The sequence below is a fragment of the Meles meles genome, chromosome 7, assembly GCF_922984935.1.
Source record: "Meles meles chromosome 7, mMelMel3.1 paternal haplotype, whole genome shotgun sequence".
NCBI lineage: Eukaryota > Metazoa > Chordata > Mammalia > Carnivora > Mustelidae > Meles > Meles meles.
The window spans coordinates 25,695,486-25,715,834 of NC_060072.1; the positions used below are offsets into that span (position 1 = coordinate 25,695,486).

General features: G+C 37.5%; 1 protein-coding gene across 4 annotated transcripts in view; it reads left to right on the forward strand.

Moving 5' to 3' along the window:
• NR2C1 (nuclear receptor subfamily 2 group C member 1) overlaps positions 1-11,010 on the forward strand; it is a 46,475-nt gene extending 35,465 nt beyond the window's left edge. For 3 of the 4 annotated variants that reach the window (XM_046012692.1, XM_046012688.1, XM_046012689.1), the window contains 4 exons: positions 3,435-3,574; positions 4,933-5,070; positions 7,174-7,279; positions 10,502-11,010. In XM_046012692.1, coding sequence (XP_045868648.1) covers positions 3,435-3,574; positions 4,933-5,070; positions 7,174-7,279; positions 10,502-10,676 — 559 coding nt within the window. In that variant the 3' untranslated portion in view covers positions 10,677-11,010. The remainder of the gene's footprint in view (positions 1-3,434; positions 3,575-4,932; positions 5,071-7,173; positions 7,280-10,501) is intronic. The other variant, XM_046012690.1, reaches the window with a different exon arrangement.
• Positions 11,011-20,349: the final 9,339 nt, after the last annotated feature.

The window sequence follows — 20,349 nt, forward strand, 5'->3', positions numbered from 1 at the left end:
TTTTTTTTAATTAAAGAAAATAGGGGCGCCTGGATGGCTCAGTTGGTTAAGCGTCTGCCTTCGGCTCAGGTCATGATCCCAGAGTCCTGGGATCGAGCCCCACGTGGGGCTCCATGCTTGGCAAGGAGCCTTCTCCCTCTCCCTTTACTGCTTCCCCTGCTTGTGTGCTCTCTCTCTCTGTCTGTCCAATAAATAAATAAAATCGTTTTTTTTTATTTAAAAAATAAAAATAAAAATAGCTTTATTGCTGTATCATTGACTACTTTTCCCTAAGGACCATCCCTTCCTTTCAAATACATGCTGCTAGTAAAGTATAATGCCTTGGGTTTATTTGTGTAGAAGACAAATAGGTTATCCCCACATGTAAATGACTCCAAAAGTCATACTACTTTATAAAAATAAAGAGTATAAACAATGATCTGATCTCTAATTATGAGTACTTTGTACATATTTTAATGAACTTAACAATATAGAAGAATAGAGAAAAATACCTATACCTATTTGTAAAAGAAGTTGACATATTTACTGTTACGCAACCTAATGTCTCTGTTAATTACACTGCCGTTGCTTTCAGTGTACCTGATACTTTAATTATCCCATCCAGTTCTTTTTGCTTTTCAAAGGAAAGATGTTCCTGGTGCCTGGATGGCTCAGTGGGTTAAGCCTCTGCCTTCAGCTCGGGTCGTGATGTCAGGGTCCTGGGATCGAGCCCCGCTTCGCATCGGGCTCTCTGCTCAGGAGGGAGCCTCCTTCCCTTCCTCTCTCTCTCTCTGCCTACTTGTGATCTCTGTCTGTCAAATAAATAAATAAAATCTTCAAAGGAAAGATGTTTATAAAATAGGTAGTATAATGTGATTACAATAATTACTTGATTTTAACAGAAAAAAGTTAATGTCAAACATGCCCTTCTCATCACAAAACATTAGCTATAAAGGGGAGTCTTTCCTAAGAAATTTGACTTTGGCATTTTACTTGCTAAGATTGTAATGATTTGTACAAAAGCATCGATTTTTAACACCTGGGTTCAAATTCTAGATTTATTCATCTGCTAGCTTTGCTACTTAACTAGGCTCTATTTCCACATCTATAAATTAAGAGCAGAAATGCTTTCTTGCTGACGCAACTGCTTAGCTGAGATGATGAGCATAAATGATCTAATCCAGTGCCGCTGTGAACTAGATTGACTCTCAGTGCTCATTTTCCTTCATTCTCTTGGGAACCTTCTCTTTAAAAAGCACTTGCTCTTCTCCTTTTGTAATGAACTTCTTAAAAACATTTGAACAGCCTCACTAGCTATACGCCAAGGATATTTGGGGTTTTGTTTTGGATTAAGATGTAAATATAGATCTCTTTCTGTGATTAATCTTCATATTTAGTTCTTCCACTTTTCCTTTGGAAACAAAACAATCTGGTGGCTTATTCCTCAGTTGCCACTTTTCATCATTTTTCCTTTAGGGTACTCAGCAATTTTGGTGCCCCTCATCGTCTGCACGGTTACTCCTTGAACTTTTCTCTGAGTCTCCCACAACATCAAAGTACTTTTTTCCTACTAGGTGTAACACAGGCCAGAAAGAGCTTTCATTTTTTTGTCAGTTGGCTCTGTTCATTTTCCTGTCCTGTATTCACTAATTACCTTGGTTAGCTGTTTCCTCTTTAAAACTTAAGAAACCGAGGTTAAGGTGAAAACTGAATTACTGTGAACTTTCCTATCATGTTTGCTTTTAACCTTTCCTCCTGTTTATAAAATTTTAAAGTAACACTGAAGTATAAACATATAAAGTAAAACTTCATTCTCCAGAGGAACTAACCCCACTAATTAACAGTTTGGTGTCCTACCAGACCTTTTCAGTGACATATTTTAATAATCCATTACATACTTGCATATCCTATTCTTTGCCTTTCTTTTATACTTATAAAGTATATACTTAAAAGTATATACTTCTAAAGTAGACTTATTTACTTGTACTCTTTTATACTTATACTTTCTATTATACTTTTATAGTTCCTATGCCAGCACATGTAAACTTGCTCTCTTAATGGTTGCCTAGTATTCCCTTTTACAGGATCTCTTATTGATTTACTCTTCCTTTATAAGTAGACATTTGAGTTTTTGCTAATTTTCTTTGTTATTCTATTTAGTGCTACAATAAGCACTATAGCATTGTATATATAATTTGCCTACTTTCTGTATTTCTTTAAAATAGGTTCTTACAAGTGGAATGGTTAAGTCTCAGAAGGTGTATGTTCTAGTTTTTTGATAGATAGATACTATTAAATTGTCCTCCAAAAAGATGTTAAGCCAGTTAACACCTCAGCAATGCTTGCATGAGACTGACTGCTTTTTTCTCACTCCCTCCTCAATTCTGGATTTTTGCTGTCTTTTCTGATGCATGAAAATATTACCTTGATCTCTTTTAGGATTTAAATTTTACATCATTTTTTATATGGAGATTTGATAATATTGGTTTTCTTTTCATTTAAACTTCACTTTCATAGATTTTGATTGCCATAGGAAATTGGCAATACCCTAGATCTTTTTGTTTTTTAAGTTCTTTCCCATCTTTCTCTACTCAGATGTCAGCCCCTCGGGCCTTCTTTAGCCACCTTACCTGAACACCTGCCCCCCCACCCATTTTTTAATGCATCATCCTCCATTAGTCATGTAGAATTTTTATTACTTGAAAGTAATCTGGTGTATATATAACCATATGCATGTGTATATAGTGTATAAAATATTTGAAGTGGTATTTTTTATGTTTACCTTCTGTTTCATGGAGGCAGACTTAATCCATCCTGTTTATTGCTATTTCTCTAGTGCCTTGAATAGTGCCTGGCATATACTTTGTGTCATCCCTTGTTCACATAATTCTTATATTTACATCTCATAATAACTTTGAGCAGGGCATAGGACCTAAAGTTTCTCTTCATTTTATATAGTTAAGCAGCTGAGATATGGGAGGCATATTAGCTAGATTTTAAATGGATAGTCAGTGGATGATCTAGTTTTTAAAACCCTGGCTGACTTCTAATATTTTTCCTACTCTCATGCTCGAGATTTCTTATTCAGAAGTTCAGGAAGGGATCTTTCTAGGAGTAATTTTCATTACTTCTAGCAAAATCCTCAGTATCTCATTTATAGGTATCCCATCTGAAATGTGCTTTAAAAATACACCATTTCGGGACGCCTGGGTGACACAGTTTGTTAAGCATCTGCCTTTGGCTCAGGTCATAATCTCAAGCTCCTGGGACCCAGCCCTGAGTCCAGCTCCCTGCTCAGTAGGAAGTCTGCTCCACCCTCTCTGTTTGCCCTTCTCCTCTGCTTGTGCTTACTCACTCTCTCTCTAAAATAAATAAATATCTTTTTTTAAAAGTTGTAAAATTTATAAAATACATGTTAATATCTGATATGTGTCTATTGTGTTTCATTTTAATAGGCAAGAAAATAGCATATCATTGGTGAAAGCTTATTGGAATGAACTTTTTACTCTTGGTCTTGCCCAGTGTTGGCAAGTGATGAATGTGGCAACTATATTAGCAACATTTGTCAATTGTCTTCACAGTAGCCTGCAGCAGGGTAAGGAGCATCTTATTTATTTCCTTTTCAGGATATAAGAGGGGACATGAGTTTTATAAACTATGTTGTCATTAAAGTTAGATAGCTGATTAATGTTTTAGATACCAACAGCCTTTTTACAAAAGGTAACTTTTACATTTTGATGACTATACCCATTAATCACCCCAAAATATTTTCAAGTGAGGGTATAACAAAATTGAAACAATTATATTTTAAGTGTGAGAGGCTGCTTCTCACTAGGCCCTGTGAATGTTTGCATATTTGGACATAGATACCAAAGAATCCAGGGTTAGCTTACATAGAGGCGATCAGATATTTTTAAATGTATACTTCCCACCAATTTTTATACTGCCTTTTTTTCACTATAGTCCTTTGAATCCCAACATAGGTTGATTTTTCCCTTTTTTTGTCAGTTCATTGGGATATATTCTTTCACTAAATAGAGCAATCTTTACTCTTTTTCCTTTTCTTGATGCCATGGTGATTACGGCTTTAATTGAGGACAGGCAGTCGTTGATTTTTAAATGTTTAACTTTAATTTGGCTTGTGACTATCCATGAGCATGGGAGAACTGCTTTTTGAGTTTAGGAATAATTTACAAATTGAGAATCATGTTTTATTTCCTTAGCATGTCCCATTTCTCATTGTTTTACATTATTTTTAAAATCATCATCTTCCACTTCCTGTTTGAGGGCAGAAAAATCACTTTAAAATGTTATCAACAGTAGATCTTCTAGAAGGTAGCACTGCATTCCATCTTATTTATGGACTCCTGGTCTTGATTCATTTCTCATGAATTTGTAATGGGTTATATATAGCCTTCTTCACTAAAGCTGTGGTTGAGGAATCAGATGTGTTTTAAACATAACACAATAGATTTTTAAAGTTATCATACAACTTTATTATATTCAACTTTTCTTTGGTCTTGGTGGTGTTTTTATGCTAAGTATTTTTATTTTAGTATTGTTGGTAAGTTAAAAAAATCTAGGTGCTTTTGCTCATTTTTTTCAACCAGTTACAAGCTTAAATAAAATATTGTTAACCAAAATTTGAGTCTTTTGTAGGCTGGTTTTTTAGGAGGTTATCTTTACAGCTTATCTCCTCAAGGATGTATCTTGAAACACATAATTTGTTGGGGTTTTTATTTTTGGTTTTTTTTCTAACAGCTTATTTTTTTCTTGAATTGAGCAATATCTGGATATCACAGGTTTCATCTTTACATGTGGAGATAGTGAATTTTAAACATTTACAGATTGGTTATATTCAAAGCTAGAAATTAAAGGAAATATATCGGATAAACATAGTCATACATTTTAGCCAAAAACTAGAAGCTTTCGTTTGTTTGTTTTTAATTAAAGATAAAATGTCAACAGAAAGAAGAAAATTATTGATGGAGCACATCTTTAAACTACAGGAGTTCTGTAACAGCATGGTTAAACTCTGCATTGATGGATATGAATATGCCTACCTGAAGGCAATAGTCCTCTTCAGTCCAGGTACAGAAACATTTCCTTCTTATTCAAAACAGTGTTGGGGACATCTCATACATTGCTGGTGGGAATGTGAAATGATGCACTGAAAGTGGAAACAACCCAAGTGTCCGTCAGCAAATGAGTAAACCAAATGTAATAGCTATACACTGTGGGCATAAAAAGGTATGAAATTCTGATACATGCTACACCGTGGTTGAAAATAGTACCCTGAGTGAAAGAAGCCAGTCACAAAAGACCACATTGGGTTTTTTTTAAGATTTTATTTATTTATTTGACAGACAGAGATCACAAGTAGGCAGAAAGAGAGGAGGAAGCAGGCTCCCTACTGAGCAGAGAGCCCACTGCGGGCCTTGATCCCAGGACCCTGGGATCATGACCTGAGCTGAAGGCAGAGGCTTTAACCCACTGAGCCACCCAGGCCCCCCTCAAAAGACCACATTTTATATGATTCCATTTATATGACATGTCTAGAATAGGCAAATCTGTGGAAACATAACTAGATTAGTGGCTACCAGGGACTAAGGAGGGGGAGTGACTGCCAGTGGATACAGAATTTCTCTTGGGGTGACAAAGTATTCTAAAATTCAGTTGTAGTGATGGTTGCACAGCTCTGAATCTATGAAAAACTTTTGAATTATACACTTTATATCAGTGAAATTTATGGATATTAGACATTGATCTAAGTATGAAAAGGAAAGTTGAAGAAATCATTGAAATGACATAATTATGTTCACATCAACATTTGAATTCTTAGGCGTATTTTGGTAGGCATCATTAGAAGGCAAATGAAAGGTGAGTATTGGTTTGTTAATGGGTTAAAAACTTCAAAACATCTTATTAGAGTTACCAACAAATAGAAAAATGTCTGATTTTCCTGCCAGTTTCTAGCTTTCACATACAGCAAAATGACAAGCTCAGTGATCAATTTATGAATAAGAAAAATCGACTATTCTTTTAGAGCCTGTATTTTTTATTTTGATATGTATTTCTATTCCTGTGCATCATAGTAAAATTATTTGAGGAAAGCTGCTTCTTAAACTTGGTGATACTAATATGACAATTAAACCTTTTTTTCTGTTTCTTATGATGTTTCATGTAAGTTAATAACATGTATTTCCATTTTAATCACAACCAATTTGTCATCTTCATTTTCTTAAAATTGAAAGAATATAGATGTGATTTAATATAATTTTATTTTATTAAATAGTCCCAATATTGTCTTTTTATTTTTATTCTCTTTAGAGCAGAGCTTTCCATGTTTTTCAGTATTGCCTAAGTTAGGCATAATTTTATTGAAGTCCTCTTTATAGTCCCATTTTTGTGAAATTTTATAGTGACTATTAAAATGTTTATATAGATTATTTCATGTTTTGTGTACAGTTTTTCTGGTAGAGATACTGTCCATTCTTTGATAATTCTGGAAGTATCTTTTTGCCTAACAGTGATGGGGAGGTTCTTAATGAAAAAAATCGTGTAGAATATAATCTGCAAAATTTTCACTGGATTAAAAATGCTTTTTTAACTAAGCTAAGTCATTTTATTTATTGTTCCTGTTGAAGCCAAATGATCAAACTCCCCTCCATGACTTTTGGAATAGAGAAAAGTATTTATTTTAGTAGAAACCAAATATCTCATTTACTGACATTTTAGAATATGTATATGAGAGAGAATAGTTTCAAGGGTTAAAGTACATGGGCCCTTGGGTGGCTTAGTCAGTTAAGCATCTGCCTTCAGCTCAGCTCACGTCATGATCCCGGAGTCATGGGATGGAACCCTGTATTGGGCTCCCTGCTTAGCTGGGAGTCTGTTTCTCCCTCTGCCCTTTTCCCCACTCATACTCTTCTATCTCTCTTTCCCTCTCAAATAAATAAAATCTTTTAAAAAATAAAAAAACAATAATTTTTTATTAAAAGGGTTTAAAGTACAGTGTCTGGCATTTAGTCGGTGAGTTACTAAATGTATTTGTGGAGTGAGAGAACCAGGCATAGATAGCGCTTTTTTCTCTTTGACTGAGTTGTTCTTTCCACCCCCTTCTATCTCATCTCTCTGTGCCTTATTAAATGAGCATTTGGAACTAGGGTAACAATATATTCTTTAATATTTCAGATCATCCAGGCCTAGAAAATATGGAACAAATTGAGAAATTTCAAGAAAAGGCATATGTGGAATTCCAAGATTATATAACCAAAACATATCCAGATGACACCTACAGGTATCTAAAAGTTAAATACTGTTTAATTAAATCCATCTTAAAAATCTTTTGTAAGTCATTTCATTATTTCCCAATCCAAGGGTAAATCAGTGTTTTAGTCAGCCTGGACCTTTGAAATAACTAATCCTATTAAAGCAGCAGTGCAGGGGTCCCTGGGTGGCTCAGTTGGTTAAGTGTCTGCCTTCGGCTCAGGTCATGATCCCAGGGTCCTGGGATCGAGCCCCACGTTAGGTTCCCTGCTCCGTAGAAAGTCTACTTCTCCCTCTCCCACTCCCCCTGCTCATGTTCCTGCTCTTGCTGTCTCTCCATCAAATAAGTAAATAAAATCTTTAAAAAAAAAGCAGTAGTGCATTGTTGAAAGTGACTTACCGGTAGTATTTCATTCATTTATTCCAATTTATAGAAGGAGGCTTGAGCAGAGAGAGGTTAAATAACTTGCTTAGGGTCACAAGTTATGACCCCGAGACATGACATATGGCAGGGCCTGCCTGTGAGTGAGCTCAGGTTGGTTGGCTCTAGTGGCCAAACTGTTTTTTTCAGATGAAATAAAGCATTTTATTAGTGAAGGGGAAAAAATAGGAATGAATGAATAAAAACACCATTTGACTGTTCTGTAAATAATTTAGAAATTTGGTTTATGATATTTCTACCAAGATATTTCTTGCCAATGTCCCTTGAAAAGAAATTTTTTTTTATAAGATCCAACTCAGTTTTTGAAGCGGAGCAGTATGGGAGAATAGTTCTGCTAGCACATGGCTATCAGGGACAGAATACCAGGGCTTGACTCCTGACCCCATCACTTACTAGCTGTAGGACCATGGGCAAGTTATGCAACTTCTGTGTTTCAGTTTCTTTATCTGTAAAATGTAGATAATAGTACCCACAATTAGTATAATGATTAAATCAGTTAATATATGTAAATAGCTTAGAAGACTGCCTATTGTATAGTGTATCATATTGCATATAGTGTAACATTTGTAGTACATAATAAGGGCTATATAAATGTGTTTACTAATATTAATTTAACATGCTTCATACTAATAAAAGCACATTTTACATAAAATCATTTTTTACAGATATTAAATAATAGATTTATAAGCCAGTTCCATCATGAAAATCACCCTTAGTTTATCTAACCAGTTTTCCTACCCTGCTTTCTACCAGTGTTATTACTGCAGCTCACATGGTGCTGGTTAGTTTGAGGAGGAGCATAGTGGCTACAAGAAGGTGACTTATGGGCACCTGGGTGGCTCAGTCGATTAAGCATCTGCCTTTGGCTCAGGTCATGATCCCAAGGTTTTAGGTTTGAATCCCACATCGAGCTCCTTGCTCAGCAAGGAGCCTGCTTCTCCCTCTGCCTGCTGCTCCACCTGCTTATGCACGCTCTCTCTCTCTCTCTGACAAATAAATAAATAAAATCTTTAGGGGCGCCTGGGTGGCTCAGTGGGTTAATCCTCTGCCTTTGGCTCAGGTCATGATCTCAGGGTCCTGGGATCAAGTCCTGCATCGGGCTCTCTGCTCAGCAGGGAGCCTGCTTCCTCCTCTCTTTCTGCCTACTTGTGATCCCTGTCTGTCAAATAAATAAATAAAATCTTAAAAAAAAAAAAAAAAAAAGGTTGGGGCACCTGGGTGGCTCAGTGGGTTAAAGCCTCTGCCTACGGCTCAGGTCATAATCCCAGAGTCTTGGGATCAAGCCCCGCATTGGGCTCTCTCTCTTCAGCAGGGAGCCTGCTTTCCTTCCTCTCTCTTTGCCTGCCTCTCTGCCTACTTGTGTCAAATAAATAAATAAGTAAATCTTTTTTTTTTTAAAAAGTGACTTAATCCTGTTTTCAGTTGGTCACAAGTGTTAGAATACAAGAATACAAGAGGCCTTAGAATACAAGAGGGATACAGACACCAAGCTTTTCAGAAAGTTGTTTTTTGTTGTTATTGTTCATTGTGTTATGATTGTTCTCAGTGTTTTAAAGTTTCAAAGTTGTTTTATACCTCATTGTACAAACAAATATACTATTTAAATTTTTCCTCCTTCTTGGCATATAGCTGTTGGCTGACTTCTGTTCCAGTAGATTCCAGGTACTTTGATCTCTGGAGCTCTCTCAGTTTCTTCATTCTGATTTATTTGAAAATAATAAATTATCTTTGGATGGCAGTTTTCAACATATTCCTTATGCAGGGTATAGTTTTGCCTTTAAGATCCTCGGTAGCACAGAAACTGGCAGGAATCGTTTCATTAATCTTTACCACAACAGAGAGACGAGGAGTAAGTAAGTGGCTAACACCCATTCACATAGGTAGAGGGGTAGTTGAGTCAAGATTTAAACCCAGTATTTCCTGATTCCATATTCTGTTCCTGTCTTCCCAGTAATAACTATTGCCTGTTTGACCATTTCCATTTGTTCTTTGATCACCATTGAGCCCCATGTGTACTACTAACACAAAACATTGCTGCTCCTAAAACCTCAACTAAATCTCTAAGCCATTCTTAAATATATAATTTTTTTTTTAAATTTTATTTGTTTATTTGACAGAGAGAGATCACAAGTAGGCAGAGAGGCAGGCAGAGAGAGAGGAGGAAGCAGGCTCCCTGCCAAGCAGAGAGCCCTATGTGGGACTCGATCCCAAGATCCTGAGATCATGACCTGAGTGAAGGCAGAGGCTTAACCCACTGAGCCACCCAGGTGCCTAATATATAATTTGATATGTGTTTCAGTAACTTAGTTCCATGGTGGGGCGCCAGAGTGGCTCAGTTGGTTGAGCGTCCAACTCTTGATTTCAGCTCAGATCGTGATCCTCAGGATCGTGGGATGGGTCTTTGTTGGGCTCCAAGCTCAGTGGGGAGTCTTGAGATTCTCTCTCTCTCTGTCTCTCTCCCTCTTCTTCCCCACCCTGCACTTGTGTGCACATGCACTCTCTCTAAAATAAATAAATCTTTTTTTAAAATAAATAAATGACTTAGTGGTTTCATGGTCCATACGGCCAAGTGGAGGCAACACAGCTTAGCAGTTAAGAGCAAAGCTTTCCTATGAAGTCTGCCGGGCTGCATTTATTTCCAGATGATTGTCATATCCTCTAAGGCTTAAGAGTACTTAAGTTTTTCAGTAACTTCTGAAAATTAGATCTTTATTAAATTAGACCATAACCAATATACATGCAGAAATTACTCCTATTTTTCTACTAAATCTCTTTTGGATTTATACCCTTGTTTTTCCTTCCCCTTTTTAGGTTGTCTAGACTACTACTCAGATTGCCTGCTTTGAGACTGATGAATGCTACCATCACTGAAGAATTGTTTTTCAAAGGTCTCATTGGCAATGTACGAATTGACAGTGTCATCCCACATATTTTAAAAATGGAGCCTGCAGATTATAACTCACAAATAATTGGTCACAGCATTTGAAGACTGTGTCATTAGTGTAAACTTACTGTTGTTTCCCAGAACACAAGAAGACACCAAATTGAACTCATTGCTTCCAGGGTATCGGGAAATTTTGATTTTAAAGAGTAACCAAAAACCCAGTGTTTTTATTCTAACTTCTTAAGAATTTTTGATGTGACTGGGCAGGTGGCAGGAATTAGAATTTCCCTTCTTGTCTTATTTAAGTGAATAAGAAATACTATGAATTTATTCTTGGTTAAGATGACACCCTAAGCTATCACTTCTTGGCATCTAAACTAAGATCACTCGTTATATTTTATCTTATAAAACAAATAAATTAGTCTTTTTTTTTCCAGTATTGTGTTCTATTCATGTTTTTCATTATGAACTAGTACAGACATTTACCTTCAGAAATCCTTAAGGAGGATTTCCCGGCATTTTACTCTTCCATAATATAATCTGTTTTAATTACCATGTAAAAGATTATTTTATGCTCAATTGTATAATGATAACATTAAAACCATAGGAAATAATAATTGAAAACATATATATATATTTTTTTGCCTTTTGTAAATACTATGTCACCCTTAGCATATACCACTCTCATTGCTGGCAATGAGACATAAGCCTACGTGATTTCAAGACTTATTTTTAGTGTTGTGTATTATTAGTTACAAGCACTTTTTATTTATGTGTGTAGCAGAAAATTGTTTTTGAGAATGAGATAGGGTTTATGTTTTAATAATTTTGGTTTACTGCTGTGTTTTAAAAGTTGTAGAGCCTGGGCCCAGAATGTTTCAGTATTTTAAAATACATATTGTTGCTCTTCCATTCCACAAAAAGCATCGGACTTCTCTCCCTCTTTTCTGACCTGCATTAGAACTTCCTGACCCTTCAATGAGTTTTAGCCCTTTTCTTTTAGGTCGTTGGAAATAAGCAATTTGTTAAATAATGGATTTATCATAGCCAGTCTGTATTTTCAAGGTGAGTTAAACAATCATTTTAAAGCGAATTGATAATTTTTAAAAATTAAAGTTTTTTTTAATATGTAAAAGAATATGCACTGATGTCTCACTGTAAGGGGGGAAAGCTGTTTTAACAGTAGTATGCATCAGCCTGCAGCCTTGTTTCCACAGCAGAACCAGTTTAGACTCCTTGGATGCCTTCCACAGTAATGTTTTCCTTAGCAAACCTGAGACTCTTAAATCTTTCTTTCTTTGCTCTGATTGTCATGATGAATTATTTTGGTATGTCTGTGTGTTGTTTTTAAAAAAAAATGGAGATTTTATTGCATTCAGAGTACACTTTTTATAAAGATTTTTGCATTAGAAAAGCTTAATTTAGGGGAGGGTGTGGATTTTACTAATTGCTACTTTATTAGTAAATCAGAAGTTTAAAGTACCAACTTAGAGTCTTTACCAACTTACTAAGGGAAACTTTTTCCCTATTGAAAATGTGATTTTTGTCAACAGGTTTATTTATAACTATCAACTGGAAAAAACTACATTTAACAAAATAATTAAAATGGAAAAATCAGTAGGTTTATATCTTTATAAACCCAATGAAGTAAGCCAAGGATTTAGGAAAATAATTCTTTAAAATAATGTACTAATGATTAATTAAGATACATGTTCCTTTCAGGTATTTTTCCTGATTAAATTTGTAGTTATATTTGGAAGTGTTTTTAAAGCTATATTAAAATATGACTTATACTAAAAATGTCCATTTATTTGATTTCAGAGTCCTGTTTGTTCAATATTTGATTATCCATTTGTTCTATTGTTATGAAATCTCTAACAGGATTTATTAACTAGGAAGGGAAATGCATGGAAAATATTTCCATACCAATATTTTGGGATTATTTACAATTCAGTTTGAAGAATTTCTGCTAAAACTGCAGATTGACTATTAATTTATTTTCTCTCTCCTGAAATTTCAGTAAAATACCAGGAAAGTATAACCACACAGTGGTAAATAAAAGAGGAAACAAGAAATCAAAGGGTAAGAGAATTCAGTAAGTTCTTGGAAAAACAAAATGCAGGTAGAGAAAGACTAACGGACATATTAGCAGAGCTGGAACCCAGGACGCTCTGAGTGCCTGTAAAAGGTAGTGAGAAAGGCCAGTATCCCCAGAAAAGATGCTCGCAACTGGGGAGAACTGGTGCTTGTATTCAGAGATGATGCTTGGGATGTTTAAGAAAATGAATAAGAATGGTTGCAAGTTTGTATACAAAATCATTGAATTACCTTTTCCTGCCCTTTATTAACGTGGCTAACCACATTTTGTCCTTCTGCCTTTTTGATCAGAAGGCCAGAGGTTCTCTTGAGCAGCTGAACTGGAAGGTCAGACTTAACAGGGCACTAGAAATAACAGAAAGCCTGGGTTAGATGTGTATAGGGTTGAAAATATGAGTTAAGTGAAAATCTGCATTCTCAACGTGGGCTCGGTAATCACGTTCGAACGATGCTGGCCATGGGTATAGGCTTCTCGGCCAGGGTTTTTTTTCTTCAGAGAAATTAATTGGCCTTAGAGAAAAGATGTCCAGATCCTCACTTTTCATTGTATCTTGGTGAAAAGCCTGCTTGCCACTGTATCATTCTTCAGAGAAGCCCACTAATTTCACGTCATAGAAGTATACATGAGGTTTCTATTCAACTCTTTATTGCCTACTATTAAATATGAACTTAAAACCAGGATCACCAGATCGTTGAGGAAAATTTCCAATCCATAAGAGATCATTGTTAGGACTGAGAGGAGGCAAATATAATCCAGGGATCAGAAAAATATCCACCCCCAAAGGTAATTAACATTTTGAAAGAAAGCAGACCTTGTATCCGTTAAATGAGAACAGAATGCTTTGGGGATTTTTTTTTGTTTCAAAATTTTAGTTAAATTCTAGTTAGTTAACATACAGTATTGGTTTCAGGAGTAGAATTCAGTGGTTCATCACTTACATACAACACCCAGTGCTCATCACAACAAGTGCCCTCCTTAATACCCATCCCCCATCCAGTCCCTCTCCCATCCACCCCCCTCTATCAACCCTCAGTTTGTTCTCTACCCTTAAGAGTCTCTTTTTTTTTTTTTTTTTAAAGATTTTATTTTATTTATTTGACAGAGAGGTCACAAGTAGGCAGAGAGGCAGGCAGAGAGAGAGGAGGAAGCAGGCTCCCCGCGGAGCAGAGAGCCCGATGCGGGGCTTGATCCCAGGACCCTGAGATCATGACCCGAGCCGAAGGCAGCAGCTCCTTAAGAGTCTCTTATGTTTTGTTTCCCTCTTTTTCCCCCCTCCCATATGGTCTTCTGTTTTGTTTCTTAAATTCCACATATGAGTGAGGTGATACGGTATTTATCTTTCTCTGGCTGACTTACTTCACTTAAGCATAATACACTAGCTCCATACACGTCATTACAAGTGCCAAGATTTCGTTCTTTTGGATGATCTTCTTTATCCATTCATCAGTCGATGGATGTTTGGGCTCTTTCCATAGTTTGCCTATTGTTGATAATGACACTATAATCATTGGAGTGCCTGTACCCCTTCAAATCTGTGTTTTTGTATCCTTTGGGTAAATACCTAGTAGTGCAATTGCCAGATCGTAGGGTAGTTCTATTTTTAACTTTAGAGGACACTGCATACTGTTTGCCAGAGTGGCTGCACCGGTTTGCATTCCCACCAACAGTGTAAGAGGGTTCCCCTTTTTCTACATCCTCACCAACACCTCTTGTTTCTTCTGTTACTTTTAGCCATTCTGACAGGTGTGAGGTCCTATGTCACGATTGTGATTTGTATTTCCCTGATGATGAGGGATGTTGAGCATTTTTTTCATGTGTCTGTTAACCATCTGGATGTCTTCTACCCATTTCTTAACTGGATTATTTGTTTTTTGGGTGTTGAGTTTGATAAGGTCTTTATAAATTTTGGATACTGACCCTTTATCAGATATTTTATTTGCAAATATCTTCTCTCATTCCATCGGCTGCCTTTTAGTATTGTTGATTGTTTACTTTGCTGTGCAGAAACTTTTTATCTTGAAGTCCCAGCATTATTACTTTTGTTTCTTGCCTCTGGCAACATGTCTTGTATGAAGTTGCTTTGGCTCTTTTCTAGGATTTTGATTGTTTCCTGTCTCGTATTTAGGTCTTTTATCCATTTTGAATTTATTTTTGATAGTATGGTATAAGAAAGTGGTCAGTTTCATTCTTCTGCATGTTGCTGTCCAGTTTTCCCAACACCATTTGTGGAAGAGAGACTCTTTTTCCATTGGATATTCTTTCCTGCTTTGTCAAAGATTAGTTGACCTTATTAGTTGACCTTTCAAAAGGGACATTTGGAGCAAGGAACTGTCCTTGGAAATTAAAAATATTAGCCAAACTGTATGGTCATCAGTGCTTACTCCCATGAGAATAAGGAAGATGAGGAGGAGGAGGAACAGAGGGAGGAAGAGGACAGAATGGGGAAGTGGGAGAACTGAGGGAAGAGAAAGTACCTTTAAATATTCCCTTTTTATTACTTTGCCTCTGCTTCTATGGCAGATCATACTTTGATAACCTAAAAATGGCCATTTTATTATTGTCAGATCCTCTCTTATGAGAGAGGGATTATTCATGATATTTAGGTTTAGAATAAAATATGGGCCAAATGTCATTTTGCTATGTGTCTTATCTGCATTGTCCTGCCAGGAGATCTTTCTGTAGAATCACAGTAAATGGAACCATTCTGTATTGTGTGTTGTATTTTATGGGGTATTTTATGTATTTTATGCAAAACTTATTTTGAAGGGGAAAAAAATAAACATAGTTCCTAATAGGAAAAAAAATGTTAGCCACAGCAATTTTTTTTTTAAGATTTTATTTATTTATTTGACAGAGAGAGAGATCACAAGTAGGCAGAGAGGCAGACAGAGAGAGAGGAGGAAGCAGGCTCCCTGCGGAGCAGAGAGCCCGATGCAGGGCTCGATCCCAGGACCCTGAGATCATGACCTGAGCCGAAGGCAGCGGCTTAATCCACTGAGCCACCCAGGCGCCCCAGCCACAGCAATTTATTAGATGAGTTGGAAGTTGTTGAGGAACTCCCCCTGAGAACATAACCAGAAGGTAAAGAAATAAAGAAGAAAAAATAAAATTAGAAAATTAAATCAGGAGGTCTAACATTTTAATAGCTGGAGTTTAAGAGAACAGAAAAGACTTGAGGTCAGGAAATTATTAAATAATACAAGAAAAGTTACATAAAAGGACATGTGTCTCTAGGTTGAAAGGATCCACCCTTTTTTTTAAAGATTTATTTATTTATTTGAGAGAGAGCCCACATGGAGTCGGGGCAGGGGGGGGAGCAGAGGGAAAGAAAGAATCTCAAGCAGACTCCCCACTGAGTGTGGAGCCCCACGCCAGGCTGGATCCCAGGACCCCGAGACCAAGACCAGAGCCACCCAGGCGCCCCAAGGATTCACCCTTTAAATGAAAAAAGATTCATACTGTCTTAAAATCCGGGCGCCTGGGTGGCTCAGTGGATTGGGCCGCTGCCTTCGGCTCGGGTCGTGGTCTCGGGGTCCTGGGATCGAGCCCCGCGTCGGGCTCTCTGCTCCGCGGGGAGCCTGTTTCCTCCTCTCTCTCTGCCTGCCTCTCTGCCTGCTTGTGATCTCTCTCTCTCTGTCAAATAAATAAATAAATAAATAAAAAATAAAGATTTAAAAAAAAAACAATATAGTCAAAGAGAAGATACTATACAGCTGCTTTTTGCAATATAGTGGAATAGGTACTCTGCAGGCCTTTTTTTCCGTTGCTGGGCTCATAAGTTTAGTGTGAGTTCTCAAAGAAGGGTAAGGTTGGTGCAGATCATGAAATTCCTCGAACCCCTGGTCCTGGCAGAAGCAAATACATCTTCTCTGGAGAAAATATCCATAATTTAGATCAGAAGTTGGCACACTTTTTTTTTTTTAAGAGTTTATTTATTTGTCAGAGAGCGCCCAAGCAGGGTGAGAAGCAGTCTCCTCGCTGAGCAAGGAGCCTGACATAGAACTCGATCCCAGGACCCTGGGATCATGCCTGAGCCAAAGGCAGATGCTTAACTGACTGAGCCACCCAGGCATCCCCAGAAGTTGGCACACTTTTTGGTAAAGGGCAGGAAGTAATTTTTTTTCTTTTTACTTTTGGTCCATCCAGTGTCTGTAGCAACTACACAACTCTGCTGTTGTGGTGCAAAGGAGCTGTAGACAGTACATAACAATGGGCCTGGCTATGGTCTGATAGAACATATACAAAGAACTTGACCCTTGGGACATAGTTTCCTCGCCCCTAATTTAAGACCTCAAGACTGTCTCAGATTAAGCTCACCAGTATATGAGCTCACAAAATTATTAAACTCACAAAGAAGCCACTTGAATGAGTCTGAAATAACACATAAAAAGACTCTGAAAGACAGTATGAGATGCAGAAATTGTCACATCCAGATTATAAAGGTATATAATCGTTTTTAAGGGAAAAAAATGGAATCAAAAAGTAATCAAGAAATAGGAACAGAAAAGACGAAATTTTAAAAACAAGCCAAAACAACATTTAGAAATAAAAAACTTAAATAAAAAAATTTTTTTTAAAGATTTTACTTATTTTAAAGACAGAGGACAAACAGAGGGAGAGGGGAAGCGGACTCACTCTTGAGCACAGAGCCAAACACAGGACTGATCTCCAGGACCCTGAGATCCCAGTCAAACGCTTAACCGACTGAGCCACCCAGGCACCCCAAAAAACATTGAAATTTTAAAAATCTCTCCATGGTGGAAGATATGCTGACAATACATACATTTAATTCTAACTCCCTCCTTAAATGTCATTAAAACAGTCAAAAAATTGTCTCAAAGACAAAAATGAGAAATAAATGAAAGCTACAAAGTTCTAGAAGCTGGAAAACACATAAAATGAGTGATGGTCATCTCAGCAAACGTGAGAAGGTTGACTTAGCCTGCAGCGGGGGAAGCTGAGGATAAGCCTGACTGGCACCACAGATCCTCCAGAATGCTCTCGGATTACAACACCTGCTTTGGAAGGGGATATAAAGGGACTTAAGTCTGTTAAGGAGGCAGATATGTACTAGAATGATAAAATTCGAAAGCCTGGGGATACCAAGTGTAGAGCACATGGAACAGGATGTGTGTTGAAGATGGGAGTGTCTGTTGATACAACCATCTCCCAAAAGTAATTTTACATTACATAGCAAATATAATGTGCACAAATCTGTTTTATTCTAGAAAAACTCTTGTACATGTGCCAGGAGGCATACAAAATGTTCATGTCGGCATTGTAAGAGAAAAAATACCTTTCCAAATACCCATTGACAGGAGAATGAATAAGTAAATTGCAGTGTAGTCACCCAGTGAGAAGTATTATGTAATACCAATGAATCCTAGAAGTCATGTATGAAGAAACAAGCCCCAAAATATTTAATCTGTTTGCTGAAAACTATAGTACATTGTCGAGAGGTACTTAGGGATGTGGTGAAGTCAACTTAAAAGCAAGGGAGAGTGCCTGGCTGGCTCCATCAGAAGAGCATGGGACTCTTGATCTCAGAGTCATAAATTCAAGCCTCATGCCTAGTGTAGAGATAACTTAAGTAAAAAAAAAAAAAAAAACTTGGAAAAAAAAAGCAAGGGAATTATAAGTAATTCAGAACTCTAGTTACTTCTGGAAGAATAGGAAGAAAACAAACAGGGAGGGACATACAAGGGGCTTTCAAAGTATTAACAGTATTCTATTTGTTACAAATTCTCTTGCTTTGTATCAAAGCACTCAGACTTAGTGGTTTAAAACTACATTTGTTATGCTCATGAAACTACAATGAGAATAGAGCTTGGCTTGGCATGGCATGGATGGCTTTTCTGCACCAAGCAGCTCGGGGGGAAGGGACAGAGGTTTGGAATTTTTGGAATCTCACAACATCTGGAGGTTGATAGCTGTTTGCTGTGCAGAAGTGGCAAACAGCTGGAAGACCATGAATACCAGAAATACTGTAGCCATTCTTGAGAAGATATATGTCGGCAGCCTCTGGAGAATCCCAATGTAGAGAAGAGCTTACCTTGACAAGATTTCCTGATGGGTATTTGTGTAATGAAGTTATAAATTGACATAAGGAATTGTAAGAAGTTAAAACAGTTGTAACATTTTGGACTAAAAGATACAGACAAAATAAATTTTGTTTTGGGTCCTTCAAACTTACATGGGCTGAAAGAAGGCTAAAAAAACTACTCAGCTACAGACATGGGCTCCTTTTGTGAGAAACAAAGGGTAATTTCCATGTAGCTATTGGGACGGTTGTTGAGAGAGACAAAGACAGATGGAAGACAGTGTTCTAACCTAGCCTCAGTGCCATTGTCCACTGGGCTGCTATACAAAACACCACAGACTGCTACAGAAAGGTAAAGATGGGTGGAAATTAAGATGAACACACTAATGCTTCCACAAGCCTTGGCTTGAAACTCAACAATTTTTTCTCTTCCTCATTCTTGAAGCCTCCTCCTTCCCTTCACTTGTTTTTCCGTAGAATCCTTTGTTCCAGGAACTCAGTATCTATATTGACATCTTTGCTGACCTCAATGTATACTTACTAATGAGAATCAGATGGCCAGCACTGGCACTGGTCACAAGGCCACCTTGAAGACATGACGAAATGTGGCTGGCAGCATGGACCAGATTCCTCTCAAAACCAGCAGAGGGGTGCCTGAATGGCTCAGTTGGTTGAGTGTCTGCCTCCTGCTCAGATCCCAGGGTCGGGCCTATTCCTCCCTCTGCCTACCCTCCCCCCACCCCCCGCTTGTGCTCTCTCACTCTCTCTGTCAAATAAATAAACAAAATCTTTAAAAACGGGGGCCTGGGTGGCTCAGTCCGTCTGCCTTCAGCTCAGGTCATGATCCTGGGGTCCTGGGATCGAGCCTCACATTGGGCTCCCTGCTCAGTGGGAAGCCTGTTTCTCCCTCTCCCACTCTCCCTGCTTGTGTTCCCTCTCTCGCTCTTTCTCTCTGTGTCAAATAAATAAAATAAAATCTTTTAAAAAAATCTTTAAAAACAAACAAAACCCCCAAAACCTGCCAGATCTTGTAATTTTCCTATAAAACCCTTCAGTCTTTTACTCTGGACAGGTCTGCAGTTTTGAAGGCATTAGACTGCTGCAGCCTCCTTTACCCAGCAAAGTAAGAAAACAAGCATTCTCTTCGTCTCCAAGTTCTATCTTCATGTTATGCTTTGGCTCTGGATCAGAGAGGTTGGTTTTTGACAACAGGTGACTTATAAACAACAAACATTTATTTCTTATGGTTCTGGAAGCTGAAAGTCCCAAGATAAGGGTGCCAGTATGATCAAGTTCTGGTGACTTCTTGACTGCGGATCGCAGGCTGCTTGCTTCTGCAGAGTCCTCACATGATGGAAAGAGCTAAGGATCTCTCTGGAGCCTCTTTTAGAGGCACTAATCCCATTCACCAAGGTGCCGCCCTCATGACTTAAACACCTCCCAAAGCCCCACCTACTATATCACCTTTGAGGATTAGGATTTCAATGTGAATTTGGGGGAGGGAGGACACATTCAGACCATAACACTCAGAAATCAAGCATCAAAATGGAAAAAAAAAAAAAAAAGAAAGAAATCAAGCATCATTGGAGTGTCTGGGGCCTCAGTCATCTAAGCATCCATCTCTTGATTTCAGTTCA